General features: G+C 41.8%; 1 protein-coding gene across 1 annotated transcript; it reads left to right on the top strand.

Moving 5' to 3' along the window:
- The first annotated feature begins 1,802 nt into the window (after positions 1-1,802).
- On the top strand, positions 1,803-10,495 carry LOC106699977 (anionic trypsin-2-like). The gene is made up of 6 exons (XM_014473034.1): positions 1,803-1,839; positions 2,060-2,252; positions 2,335-2,520; positions 2,834-2,895; positions 10,128-10,255; positions 10,349-10,495. Exons 1-6 carry the CDS (start codon positions 1,803-1,805, stop codon positions 10,493-10,495), a joined length of 753 nt encoding a protein of 250 aa, XP_014328520.1.
- The last annotated feature ends 3,701 nt before the right edge of the window (positions 10,496-14,196 follow it).

Raw genomic sequence — 14,196 nt, 5'->3', positions numbered from 1 at the left:
AACACAACTCATGACATCAATAATCACTGTCCAAATAGTTTTAACAATATGAACTTATTTCTATGCAACCATGAATATTTTATTTAACTCTTTCTAAAGTAGTGATTTTGTTGTTCATTTTATTCTTCATATTTAACAGCAGTGACATGCAATGAGGTTCATAGCTGGTGAAGCACTGACTTAATCATAGTACCAAAACTATCAGGGGAAACAAGAGACAGGTGTCAATAATAAAGGGGTAGACAGACAACACAGTTTTTTCTTTGTTATATATACAGAATATATACTGTAATATCCCTTTCTATCACTTGGCAGTGATTTATTTGTAGACCTGATCCTATCCACCAACCTTATCTACCTACAAAGTCACAAAAATCAGCCACTGTCCACCATGAGAGAAGGCTGTCCCAGCCACCAGGCCTTCTCCCCATTCAAGTTTTACAATATTCACCATATGGTTGCCAACTTATCGACGTTTACTCTATATTTTGCAGAAACACGCAAACACACCCCTTCAAGTGAAGGGTTTTTAAAGATTGTTGATCGGCCAGAAAATTGCAATAAAGCCTAACTTTGTCACAAAATAAAATGGCAACAATCACAACTCATGACATCAATAATCACTGTCCAAATAGAGACTTGCACAGAGGCTAGTACGAACACTAGAATGTAGACTTGATCTCCCACATTTTGAAAACCTCAGAGGTTCACTGAAGATCAAGTTTTGTATTTTGTCGTTTATTATGTAAAATTTAATTGGAACATGTCATGTTTATTTCCAGACTGATATAGAGTGATATTTACTTTTGTGTAATATTTTAAATGTTGTGGCATTATTTTAGTCTTTTGCTAACAAAATGTGTCACTTTGACCCTAAGTGCTGCTGTTCAGCCTCGTGTGTTCACAAATGTATCAAAGCAATCAAGAAAAACTGTGAAAGCAAAGAATGATGGGTGATGAAAGATTTTTGTGTCTTTAATAAAAAGAATCACCAGTTAAAATTTTACCATTGGTTTCTTTTGAATGTGTTTTAAAGATCAGAATTGTTTTCAATTAATTGGGTGAATTTCTGAGTTTAAATTTTTTGCTGTGATTTTGCATTTACAACAAATGCAAATGCTCTTCACCACCCAGCACAGTAATATTGTTCTTTTTCAATATAAAAGAAGCAAACCCTTCCCTGTTTTTATAGAGGATCATTTTCACAGCTCATCAGTAAACAAAATGATTCTAGTTTCAGCAGCAAAGGCAGATGTGAATTTTTGTAAATTGGAAACCAAGCAGATTTTTCTTTTAAAAAATTATCAACCTGAAAACAAGGGTGAGTCGCTCTTTACTCAGAAAATCAGTTTTATTTCATCAACTTTACAATCAAGTTTTCCCTTGAGCAAAACTCACTCCAAGCTTGTGCACTTCAAAAATGGAAAATTTCAAATTATGTTTAGTCTATTTTTTACTGCAAATCTCTCAGTTCATTTGAGATAAAGCAAAACTAACTTAGAAGGAACTTTGAGGCAAAATAGGTTAGCTGCTTCTTTTGAGTCAATTCCTTAATATTGATGAAGTCATTTAAGTTATAAGAGGGGAAATGTTATGTTATTAATGAAATAATCTGTCAATGGAAAGAGAACTCTTTTCAAGTTTCTTTAGAACAATGAGATGTTAAAGTGTCTCTGTATGCAGATGAGAGCACAGATCAGTGTCTGTCCTGTGATTGGTGACTTTCTTTCCAGCAGGAAGTCATGAACAGAGTTTAAAAGCTGCTGCAGGACTGCAGACATTCACAGGAAGCTGGACCAGCAATGGCTCTGCTGAAGGTTCTGCTGCTGCTGGGTCTGGGTGAGTCGGAGACACTGGACACACTGGACACACTTCCACTGGTTCCAGTGAGGCTGCTGCCCACGTGATTCTCAAACTTCTCTCTGTTTCTGTTTCAGGCTGAAACTTCTTTGCATATAAATTGCGATGCTTTTTAATCTTTAACTGTTTATCCTTTTTCTGTTCTTGCTGCCATGTTTGCACCTGATTTCTGAGTAAAGTCCTCCTTTTTCTTCTTCAGGTGTTTCAGTGAACTCAGATGTTTCTCTGCAGAAGAGAATCATTGGAGGTCAAAACTGTCCTGACACAGAGCGTCTTTATCATGTTCGGCTGGAGAGCAGCAATGGTACTCATTTGCACCACTGTGGAGGATCTCTGATCCACTCTTGGTGGATTCTCACTGCAGCTCACTGCTGGGCGTTTGAGCCAGGATGGTAGGAAAGAGATATGAAAACAGTTTTATCTGCAGATGATCAGATTTTCTGTCTGTTCATTATAATCTAATATTTTCTGCAGGACTAATGCAATAGTGATAAATGTTCATCCACGGACTGCTGGGGAGCAGAGAAGGATGATCCAACAAGCTCCTGTGATTTATACTCAAGGAGGCAGGCAGCACGACATCATGTTGCTGGCGCTTGAGAGATCAATAACAGATTTCCCACTTGCTCCGCTACCAGACTGCAGGCATAAAATTAGAGTGTAAGTTTTTCTCTGATCAAAAACATGTCTTCAGGTTTTCTGTCTCCACTCCTCCAGTCCTGCTGCCTCTGCTTCAGCACACCTGAGTCAGGTAATCAGCCACCAGAAGAACCAGAACTCCTTTAGCTCAGGTGTGTTGGACCAGAGACACATGTAAAGGACGCAGGACACACTGAGGACTGGAGGTGGACACTCCTGTCAGTGGATGAAGTCCTTCATGGATTTATTTTCTGTTCTTTCATTGTTCTTCATAGTAATACATTTTCTACATTGTTATCGTGTATTTTTACACTTTATTCTTATTGTGTTTTAGAGGCCATGTTGTTCAGCTGGCAGGAGAGGGAGCAACAACAACCGGCCCCAATAATCAGCGATGTGAGAGAAATATTGAAGTTATAAGAATAAAATCTTTGTTTCTGTCTCTACAGATGTAACACGGGGGAAAGAACCCGGATTGTGACTGAGGACGTGGCCCTAGAGCCAACTGGTAAACTACTGAAATATCAAGTGGTCTAGAGTTTCCCAATTAATGTTACCCAGGTAGGTCTGGCTGAGAATGAGGAAACAGAAATAGTATACAAAATATGTTTTATTTATACATTCTTTTACAATATTAAAAATAGACTTTATTATTCTAATTTAAAACGCAATAGGCTCAAAAACCCAGGACAAGACTAGAAGCAATTGGAACCAAACGAATGCAAACCAGATTAGTAGAAACACAAAATAATGTTAGGAAAAAAAGAAAAACAAATCCCGCATTGCCCCAACCCCGTCCTAAGGTTGTGCCCAGTACGCTAATAAAAATAAGGAGCTATGCTGTTCTGGTTCTACACGGTTTGTGGTTCTGAATAGTTTGTGGGAGCACAATAGGCAACAGCAGCAATCTGCAATACCAAAAGAAAACAATGACGCATCCGCTGACAATAATAGACAGGTAGAGTAGTGACATAAAAACCCATTTATCCTACCAGTATTAAATGTCCACGATCCGAACACTCACAGCAACCCGATGAGCACGGCGCCAGCGCTCATCTGCCCTGAGAGCCAACTCAACCAACGGACCAAACAAACACACACAGATTGGCGTGCACACCCGGTGCCTATATACGCTTAATGAGCCCGACAAGGCTGTGAACGGAAGTGACGGTGGGGAACGGGGCCGAGATGTGTTCAAAGACCCAAACCACGGTGGGAATTTACAACCACTAGATGTAAACTACGTCTTCCAATAAAACCACCCGGTTACATCCTACCCCCCCTCTATGAATCGGTGACCCACCGATTAAGTAAAACTATGACCAAGGTCGAAAAATGGCTGTAGCCATGCTGCTAACACCTGGAACCAGAGAAACAGCAGCCCCTCTGTCTTCACTCGTAGCTGATCTTGGGAGATGCTGAGGATTGGAGTGCTTGCCTGCAGTTTTACGGGTGGACTTTCTAGGGGCAGCCCTAGTGCTCTGAGGAGTTTGCGAAGCTGACGGCACCTGAACAGGTGTTCGAGCTGGAGGCCTCTCTGATGGTTCTGGGACCACAGGCCTGGGTGGATTACCAACAGCCTCTCGGCACACCAGCCAAGATCCCGACTCCACATCCTCCTCATCACTGTTCTCCTCTGGTGCACTCTGTGGCCAGTCATCATAGCAGGTCTCTGAAGGTGACAGGGCAGGCTTTATGGAGGTACGGTGCACTTGTCTAACAAGGTGAGGCTTATCAACTGGGGCAATTGAATATACAACACCACCTGAACTTGGCGCCCTCACAACTTTGTACACTGTAGCCCCCCAGGCATCCTGGATCTTTCTGCGCCCTGGGCCAACATCACGCAGATACACTCGTTGTCCAACTTGAAGTGGCTCACACCGGACTTTCTCATCATGCCTCACTTTTCTCCTGTGGGCTGCCAACTCCACTCTGCCTTTAACAACATCAATGGCCACATTTAGGCGCCTCCTGTGCTCTGCCACCCAATCACACACTTTTGCTTCTGTGGGCTCAGGAAGATGGCCAAGCAGAAAATCCACTGGCAAGTGGGGCTCTTGTCCAAACATAAGGAAGTGAGGAGATTCACCAGTCGACTGATGGGCAGTGGTGTTATAGTGGAAGACCAGCTGTGGGAGATGTTCTGGCCAATTTCGCTTTTCATCTGGAGCTAGGGAGCGAAGCAGATTGAACATAGTTCGATTACAACGTTCACATTGTCCATTTCCCTGCGGGTGGTAAGGTGTGGTGCGACTTTTCTGAACTCCATACAACTCACATAACTGTTGTACTAGGACACCTTCAAAGTTCCTCCCCTGGTCAGAGTGGATACGGGCCGGCACTCCAAAACGGTAAAACCACTCACGAACCAGGACCTTTGCCACTGTTGTCGCTTTCTGATCACGAGTAGGGATGGCTTGGGTGAACTTCGAAAATACATCTGTCATCACCATCACAAGCTCCCTTCCATCACGGGCTGGTTCCAAAAGTGTAAAATCAATGGCCAGCAGCTGATTTGGTCTTGAAGCAAGCAGGTGACCCATAGGCGCTCGAACTCTTGGCTGGGTGTTCTTAGCAAGGGTACACCTCTCACACTGTTGGCACCAATCCTTTACATCTTTATCCACTCCTGGCCAGAAACACCTCTGCTTCACTACATCAGTCGTCCTCTCGACCCCCTGGTGGCCATGATGTTGATGAAGCTCCTGCAACACCTCTGCTTTTAGACTCTCTGGGAGAAGAAACTGAAGAACTTCTTCTCCACCATCTGGTCTCCAGGTGCGCCGATACAAAAGGCCTTCCTTCTGGACAATTCGGTCCCACTGTTTCAGAAGTCCACGGGCGCCCGGCCCTAGACGCTCCTTCTCAGCCCGGCTCGGCACTCTGTGCTGCTGCCAAAACTCCAGGAAGGCTGAAATGGACGGATCAGCCCCTTGAAGTAGGCACAGATCTTCTCTGCTGCGGGATGGAAGGACAGTGATCGCCAACTGCACAGCATCCTCCTGCACCACCCTCGACATCTCACAGATTTGTTCTGGAATGGCTGTCCCTGGGAGGTGGTGGTGTAGTTGTGTTCTGTCCCCACTTGTTGATTGCCTTGAGAGGGCGTCAGCATTCTTATTCACACGGCCTGGACGATATCTGACCGTATAGTCAAATGCAGAAAGTTCAGCAACCCATCGATGCTCCGTGGCACCCAATTTGGCAGTGTCCAAATGGCTCAGTGGGTTGTTGTCAGTCCAAACGACACATCGGTGGCCCCACAGGTACTCCTTGAACTTTTCAGCCAAAGCCCACTTCATGGCCAACATCTCAAGTTTCATGGAGCTATAACTCTTCTCAGCAGCATGCAAACTGCGGCTGGCATATGCAATGGGTCGTACTCGGCCACCCTGTTCCTGAGACAACACAGCTCCTAGTCCATGGTGGCTGGCGTCGACCTCTAAAATAAAAGGCAGGGAAAAATCAGCAAAAGCGAGAGTGGGAGCACTTACAAGCTTGGCCTTGAGCTCCTGGAAGCTCCTTTCGCATTCTTCTGACCATGCCCCTCCCAATAGTTTTCCTCATCCTCGACTCGCCTTCGACCCAGCATGTTCTGAAACAAGACGATGGAGGGGGCCAGCCAGTTGAGAAAAACCTTCTACGAACCTTCGATAATAATTGGCAAATCCCAGGAACGACCGCAGCTCTGAGACATTTGTAGGGTGAGGCCAGTTTGACACTGCTGCAATCTTGTCTGGGTCCGTGGCCACGCCGTCCTCAGAGATGAGATGTCCCAGGTACTGCACCTGCTTTTTAAAGAAGTCACATTTTTCCAACTTGACCTTCAATCCTTCTTGTTTCAGGCGACTTAACACCACCTCCAGCCGTGCCAGGTGCTGGTCAACACTGGAAGAAAACACAATAATATCATCCAGGTATAGCAAGAGTGACTGACCATGCTGAGCCCCGAACATCCTCTCCATTAAACGTTGAAAAGTTCCTGGTGCATTACACAACCCGAATGGCATGCGATTGAATTCAAACAGGCCAAAAGGCGTGCAAAAGGCTGTTTTTGAGCGATCATTCTCTGCAACTGGAACCTGGTTATAGCCACAAACAAGGTCCATGGTTGTGAACCAGCGGGCGCCTGATAGGGAGTCCAATGTTTCCTCTATTCGGGGCAGTGGAAAAGCGTCTTTTCTGGTCTTTTTATTAAGTTGTCTATAGTCCACACATAGGCGAAGACTGCCGTCCTTCTTTCGGACCAGGACAATTGGTGATGCATAAGGGCTACTGCTCTCTCTGATAACCTGGTTTGCCAGCAGCTGGTTAATATGGGACTTAACTGCCTCATATTCATATGGAGGGATACGCCGATACCTCTGCCGCACAGGAACATTGTCTAACAATGGAATGCTATGCTCGATTAAATTAGTAATACCAAGGTCACCATCAAAAGCAGAGAACACAGACTCATACTTTAGCAACAATGTTCTCACCTTATGCTGCTCTTCGCTGTCCAGCATAGAGAGATTAAGTGATGTTATCTTCTCTCCAACCGAACCAGTCTCAGCAGTATGGGACCTGACTGTAGCCACGACTTGCTCCTGTGCACAAGGAACTTCCTGCAACTCTGACGGTAAACTGACCACTTTCACAGGAGACAAGAGACCCAGAGCACAACGGGGTCTTAGTGTGACTGTACACACCCCTACATTCACCACAGGAACATAAACAGTGCCCCGACAAACCTGCAAAAGGGAAGGAGACACTAACAAACCCTCAGGTAAGCTAAACTTTACATCCAACGGCTCAATTAATGCTGCCCCAGCCAGCGCTAACATGGCTGAACATGTGGCAGGCACAAACTTAATAGTGCCTGCAGGGACTACAACTGGTCTTCTACCACGAAGTTTTGCAACACTGGTTTGAATATGGCCTTCTTGAACCTCAGTCTGCTGACATAGCTGAAATGCAGGAAGCCAGGGAGACGGTGCCCCCTGAACAGATGGGAGTTTAAACAAATCAGTGCCATACTGGTCAAATAGCTGAAGATAGTAGGCCTTTATTACATTCATCCCGATTATGCCTGGTATTTGAGGTGAACTAGCCTGACCTGGAGGGTCCCTAACAACAAGGATCCCTCTTCTGGGGATTACCATCCCACACACCTCAATATCAGGCTCGAGATAACCCAAGTAAGGAATATTCAAACCGTTTGCAGCTCTCAACTCTAACCAATGGCATACTTTTAACTTATCTGGAAAATGCTTTTTAAAGAAGCTTTCTGAAATGGTAGAAACCATAGAACCAGTGTCAAGAATACACTGGACTGGAACTCCAGATAGTTTTACAGTGACTTGAGGGCACGATGCAATTAAACACTCCTTCACCTCTTCAATTTGGGGACCCACCGAGCCTGAACCACCCCCTCCTAATGTCTGGCTCCTAACACTAGGGGGAGTTAGTTTTCCGCCCGCTGATGGCTAGGGGTGGATTGAACCTGAGGGGCACCACTTGTGCGTGGAGACTTAAAACGGCCACGAGTGGTACAATACCGGGCAATGTGGCCTGGTTGCTGACATTTGTGACAAATCACACTACTAGAACTGGGAGGCCTAGCCACAGGGGGCTGCTGCATAGCTGCAAGGGATTGACTAATCTGGTCCAACTGTTCCTGCTGTTTTTGTACAATTACAGTCAAAGTAGCAAGTTGAGAGGCAACAGAACCAGTGGGAGAGTCAATTTGGGGAGGGGACACACTGGCACTCTGTACAGCACAAAAAGAGGGGACAACGCTACTTTTATTTTCCACCCCGCCCTCACGCTCCCACGTAATTGCCTCAGCTCTAACCTCCAGTAATGTACACCTCGGATTATCACGAGCATAACGCTTTAGCTCTCGACACAGGTCAGAGTTACTAACATTTTGAATAAACTGATCACGAAGTAAAATGTCAGCATTTGCCATAGCATGAGGAGAATTAGATTTAACTTTGTCCATCAAGCAAAACAATGAATGAGAGAATTCCTGCAAAGATTCACCATCTAATTGTCTCCGTGAAAAGAAGTCCTCCTGTAATGAGACATATGACTGTTGGCAACCATACAGTTCTTTTAAAATGGTGAAAACAGTTTCTGGATTCTCACGTTCAGCTGAGGATCTATATTTAATCTCATCTCGAGCTTCACCTTCAAGATGGTCAAAAATGAAAGCAGCCTGATCTGTGGGTCCAACATGGCGGACTCGCATGCTGGTGCGAACCTCTTCTATCCACTCCTCCACCCCGACACCATGAGTTCCTCGAAAGATTGGACACTTTCACTCCCTCGGCAGGTAGATTATGCGATCAGTTGCCCTAGTGTTCATCGGAGCTCCACTTGTACTCGGGCCAGCTTGTTCATCATCCTGTTGATTTGAATTTGCTCGTGCAGAATCCCTCTCCTGCTGCAGACGGCTCCTTTCGGCCTCCAACTGCTGGACTCGAGCCCGGAGTTCTTGAAGTTCCTCAGCCATCGCACCAGGAACGCTGATCCTCGTTCACAGGCGGAAATATCCAGCCAGGTCCCACGATGTGCCTACTGCTGCACTATTATGCTCCCACACTCTAAGCGCTCCAAACAATGAATAAATACAGCAATAATGCTCTCTACTAAAGCACCACTACCACAGAACCAACACTATCGGTATCAGAAATGAATGTAAAAATATGTATACCATCTGTTCAAACAGCCAGATCCTGCCGACAACGCCAGAAAATTGTAACACGGGGGAAAGAACCCGGATTGTGACTGAGGACGTGGCCCTAGAGCCAACTGGTAAACTACTGAAATATCAAGTGGTCTAGAGTTTCCCAATTAATGTTACCCAGGTAGGTCTGGCTGAGAATGAGGAAACAGAAATAGTATACAAAATATGTTTTATTTATACATTCTTTTACAATATTAAAAATAGACTTTATTATTCTAATTTAAAACGCAATAGGCTCAAAAACCCAGGACAAGACTAGAAGCAATTGGAACCAAACGAATGCAAACCAGATTAGTAGAAACACAAAATAACACAAAATAATGTTAGGAAAAAAAGAAAAACAAATCCCGCATTGCCCCAACCCCGTCCTAAGGTTGTGCCCAGTACGCTAATAAAAATAAGGAGCTATGCTGTTCTGGTTCTACACGGTTTGTGGTTCTGAATAGTTTGTGGGAGCACAATAGGCAACAGCAGCAATCTGCAATACCAAAAGAAAACAATGACGCATCCGCTGACAATAATAGACAGGTAGAGTAGTGACATAAAAACCCATTTATCCTACCAGTATTAAATGTCCACGATCCGAACACTCACAGCAACCCGATGAGCACGGCGCCAGCGCTCATCAGCCCTGAGAGCCAACTCAACCAACGGACCAAACAAACACACACAGATTGGCGTGCACACCCGGTGCCTATATACGCTTAATGAGCCCGACAAGGCTGTGAACGGAAGTGACGGTGGGGAACGGGGCCGAGATGTGTTCAAAGACCCAAACCACGGTGGGAATTTACAACCACTAGATGTAAACTACGTCTTCCAATAAAACCACCCGGTTACACAGAGAAGGTGGAGTGAAGAACATGTTTATGATTCTCATGTTTCTCTACAGTACCCCCTGGTGCTGCTATTCCACCACATCTTCAATGTGTCGACATGAGAGTTGTTCGGACTTTCCTCAACGTGCCGACACGTGGGCATGTATTCTATGCTGCAGCACCGAACAAGGATATCTGCTATGTAAGTTTGTTTCTTGAATATCTCTCTGCAGCAATTATTAGACGTTAATGTTTTAAAACATAAATAAATATATTGATATAAATTTTTCTACAGGGTGACCCTGGTGGAGCAGCGATGCACAACCACATGATTTATGGTGTGATTTCTCTTGGTGGAGCAAATGCATGTGAGAGTCCAGTTACCATCTTGAATGTGTGTGAATACAAGGACTGGATTAGAACTACACTTGGGATCGACTAAAACATAAAATATTTTGAAATAAAATTCTCATCAAATTTCCTTTCTCAAATTTTATAATTGTATCTTCATCAGTTTGATCCACATGTTTGAAGAATTAGAATAAACCAATAGATTTTTTTTCTCACATGATCTTGACCTCCCTAATGGAGCTTTCTCTTCACCTCAGAAATGAAAATAAATAAATGCATGAAAAAGAAACATTTCCTGGCTGATTGTCTTTACATTCATTGTTCAGTTTGTTCACTTGATATTTTCCCTGAACTGAGACTAAGAACGTGACATGAGTTTTAAATCACATGAAGAGGAACACCAGGAGTAATTTATTTATTCAGTTTTTGTGGACATATTTGAAATATGTTTTTAAAAAAATTGTTTTAATGATGTCATGTGGCATATTGTAATGAATCCTACAGCAAGGCTGCAGACAGTAAAACAAATAAAAGGGTTTTATACACTCTATGTTTATGTTACATTCATGGAGCAGTCTGTTGAGTCTTTTTTAAAACAATGTTGTAATTACATGTTTAATGTAAATTATAGATCATGTGTTCATTTTTAAATCTGTACTTATCTCAAATCTTGATAAAACAGGTAGCTGATCACAAAGTATAAAATAACACCATTTTCAAATGACCAATTTTACATCTTGGTATTGATAAAGACATGTTGTGGGAATAAAGCTTGCAAGAATCATTAACCAAGACACACGTTGTTGTAGTTCACCCATTTTCCCCTCTGTGCACCACCCAGGTCCGTTTACCAGTTTAAGACCTGACTAAAATCCTAGTATCATTACCTTGAGGAATAATGAGCTATGGTTAAATATAAATCAGGGTTTAATGCAGAAAATGTTCAGATGTTTCACATCATCCAATTGGAACAGATACAGAGTGACTTTCACCGTCCAGCGCTGGGCTCCACTCAGCTCACCTTAGAATAAATACCAAGTGAAGCAAAGATTGTAGAGCGAGTTCTGCTTTATTTTCTCCTCATTCTGCTCCCTCTCTAAGGTTTTCCTGCCTTAATCAATTTTTGTTTATGTGTGACTGTCTTCACTCTTAAATGTTATGGTTGTGTCAGCGTGCAGCTGAGTGCATGTGAGCAGATAAAACAGAGAAAAGACAAAGAGTCCTTTTGTCCATAACAGAGTGTTCCTTATGAATTTCTGGTAACATTTCTTGTCTATAAAATCATAAGATTCATAGTTTCTTTTACAAAGGACATTTTAGTTACATTAGTCTTTTTGTTTTTCACAATGTAGCATCAGGGTTTTTTTTTTTCAAAAAAGTCCATGGTTGCCATTTTATTTTGCAACAAAGTTTGTCATTATTGTGGTTCTTAAAAAAAAAGAAACTATTATTTTTAATTATATTTAAATGTTTACATATATTCATTCCAAACTGACCATGATGGACAGAGTGGCTTTAAAGTCCAATTCATTACCACCGTCTGTCATGATGTGTGTGGCTGAAGTGTGGACCCAAATGCAGCAGGCAGGAGACATAAAAATTCTCTTGAAGATTTAATTAAAAATCAAACTTACAAATAAAAGCAATCTCCAAGTAACAAAATAAACCCAAACCAGAGACATGAAGAGACCAGGGAGAAATGATGAGGATCAGTGGCGTGGAGTAACAAGATGAACCGGCGAGTAACAGTCTGTGATTTTACTAATTAAAGACATGATTACATATTCATCTGCTAATTGAAAAAAAAGAAAACCATTAGTTTTATGTGGCTAAAAGTTATTTTGGTGTAAAGTGGAGCTAATGTGCTAACAAAGATCAAAGATCAAGATAAGGACAAATAAAAATAGAAAAAAAGCCCTGATGCAACATTATGAAAAAAAAAGACTAATGGAACCAAATGTCCTTTGTAAAAGAAACTATGAATCTTATGATTTTATAGACAAGAAATTCATAATGAACACTCTGTTATGGACAAAACGACTCTTTGTCTTTTCTCTGTTTTATCTGCTCACATGCACACAGGGACGTGCAGAAACATTAGGAGGGGCAGGGGCTCAAAGTTAAAAAGGAAAAGAACAAGATCTTAAAATATTGTACAACAACATAGCAACAACCCATATTAGTCAAGAATCTAATATTTAATCAGATCATACTATATCATTGTCATCATGTGGGGACAATGCAAAGCAAATGCAGTTTATGTTTCCCTGATAGGTTTAATGTTGCTGTTTCTGCTGCTGACAGTCCTGGAGGGCTGAGCTGATCTGAGACTGAAGTTGTTAAACAGACCAGAGGAGAGAAGGTCTCTGGTTATGAAGTTATGAAATAAGTAAATTTACTGCTATTTTAATAAATAAACCCTAATAATATCTGACTGTTTAACCCCTATAACAATTTGGCTGCAGACTGTTTTAAAGATCAAAAAAGCTTGGAGGGGTTAACTCTATGTCATTTTTCTATGTTAGCACCTCTGAGATCTAGAATTATAAGACTGAGAAATCAAGAAAAAGAAAATTCAGTAGCTGCTGGTAGGGGCCTCCAGACATTCAGGAACCCAAAGAAATGGTTGGGACAGTTTTAAATTCTAAAGCTGTAGCAGTCATCTTTTGAAAATGACAATGTTATTAAATTTTATTTAATCCATTCTACAGAGAAAAATAACTATGAGTAAATAGTACATTTTTGATTTAATTAGGAAGTTTATTTTGTAAAAGTCCAAAGAATCATCTTGATAGTTTGATTGTTGTGTTGTCATGGCTACAATATGGTGTAGTCTTTGTGTTTGATCTGGGTTTGTTCATAAATACATCAGAGCAAATAATAACCAATAATCAGTGATTGATTTTAAACTCAACCAATTAATCTTCCTATCACAGACTTCACTAAATGTATATTTTAAAAAGGTTAGTGATGCTGATATTCTTAGTAGGAGGGGCCAGGGAGCCTAAACCATGAATCTACCTAAGGCCTCATATTTCCTTGGGCCGGCCCTGAATCTACCTGGAATCCCTTATTGGCCTCTATGCCAGTCCGCCGATGCTTTTGGAACATCTTGATTTACTTAATTGTGGCATGTTTGGCTATATGCTGCGGTTCAAATTATTGCTACAGTTTTTTCATTGATATTAATTTGATATTTTGTGAACTGAAACTGAAAGGTTTGCCAATAAGAGTTAAGTTAATTATTAAGTTATTAAGTTAACTTTAACATCTCATTGTTCTAAAGAAACTTGAAAAGAGTTCTCTTTCCATTGACAGATTATTTCATAACATTTCCCCTCTTATAACTTAAATGACTTCATCAATATTAAGGAATTGACTCAAAACAAGCAGCTAACCTATTTTGCCTCAAAGTTCCTTCTAAGTTAGTTTTGTTTTATCTCAAATGAACTGAGAGATTTGCAGTAGAAAATAGACTAAACATAATTTGAAATTTTCCATTTTTGAAGTGCACAAGCTTGCAGTGAGTTTTGCTCAAGGGAAAACTTGATTGTAAACGTGATGAAATAAAATTGATTTTTTAAATAAAGAGCGACTTGTATTTGTTTTCAGGTGTATGCTATTTTTTTTAAAGAAAAATCTGTTTGGTTTCCAATTTACAAGAATTCACATGTGCCTTTGCTCCTGAAACTAGAATCATTTTGTTTTCTGATGAGCTGTGAAAATGATCCTCTATAAACAGACAAGGGTTTGCTTCTTTGATTTTTAAAAAGAACAAAATTACAGTGCTGC

Source organism: Xiphophorus maculatus, chromosome 4 (assembly GCF_002775205.1).
Source record: "Xiphophorus maculatus strain JP 163 A chromosome 4, X_maculatus-5.0-male, whole genome shotgun sequence".
Classification (NCBI taxonomy): Eukaryota; Metazoa; Chordata; class Actinopteri; order Cyprinodontiformes; family Poeciliidae; genus Xiphophorus; species Xiphophorus maculatus.
The sequence above is the reverse complement of the archived record's forward strand: the minus strand, read 5'-3'. Positions and strand labels throughout refer to the sequence as shown.

Bases quoted from the DNA above. Each gene is read 5' to 3' on its own strand.
- LOC106699977 (XM_014473034.1), top strand. From the start codon at position 1,803: ATGGCTCTGCTGAAGGTTCTGCTGCTGCTGGGTCTGG. The intron at 2,896-10,127 runs GTGAGAGAAATA...GTTTCTCTACAG, and splicing joins CGGCCCCAATAATCAGCGAT to TACCCCCTGGTGCTGCTATT. The intron at 10,256-10,348 runs GTAAGTTTGTTT...ATTTTTCTACAG, and splicing joins CGAACAAGGATATCTGCTAT to GGTGACCCTGGTGGAGCAGC.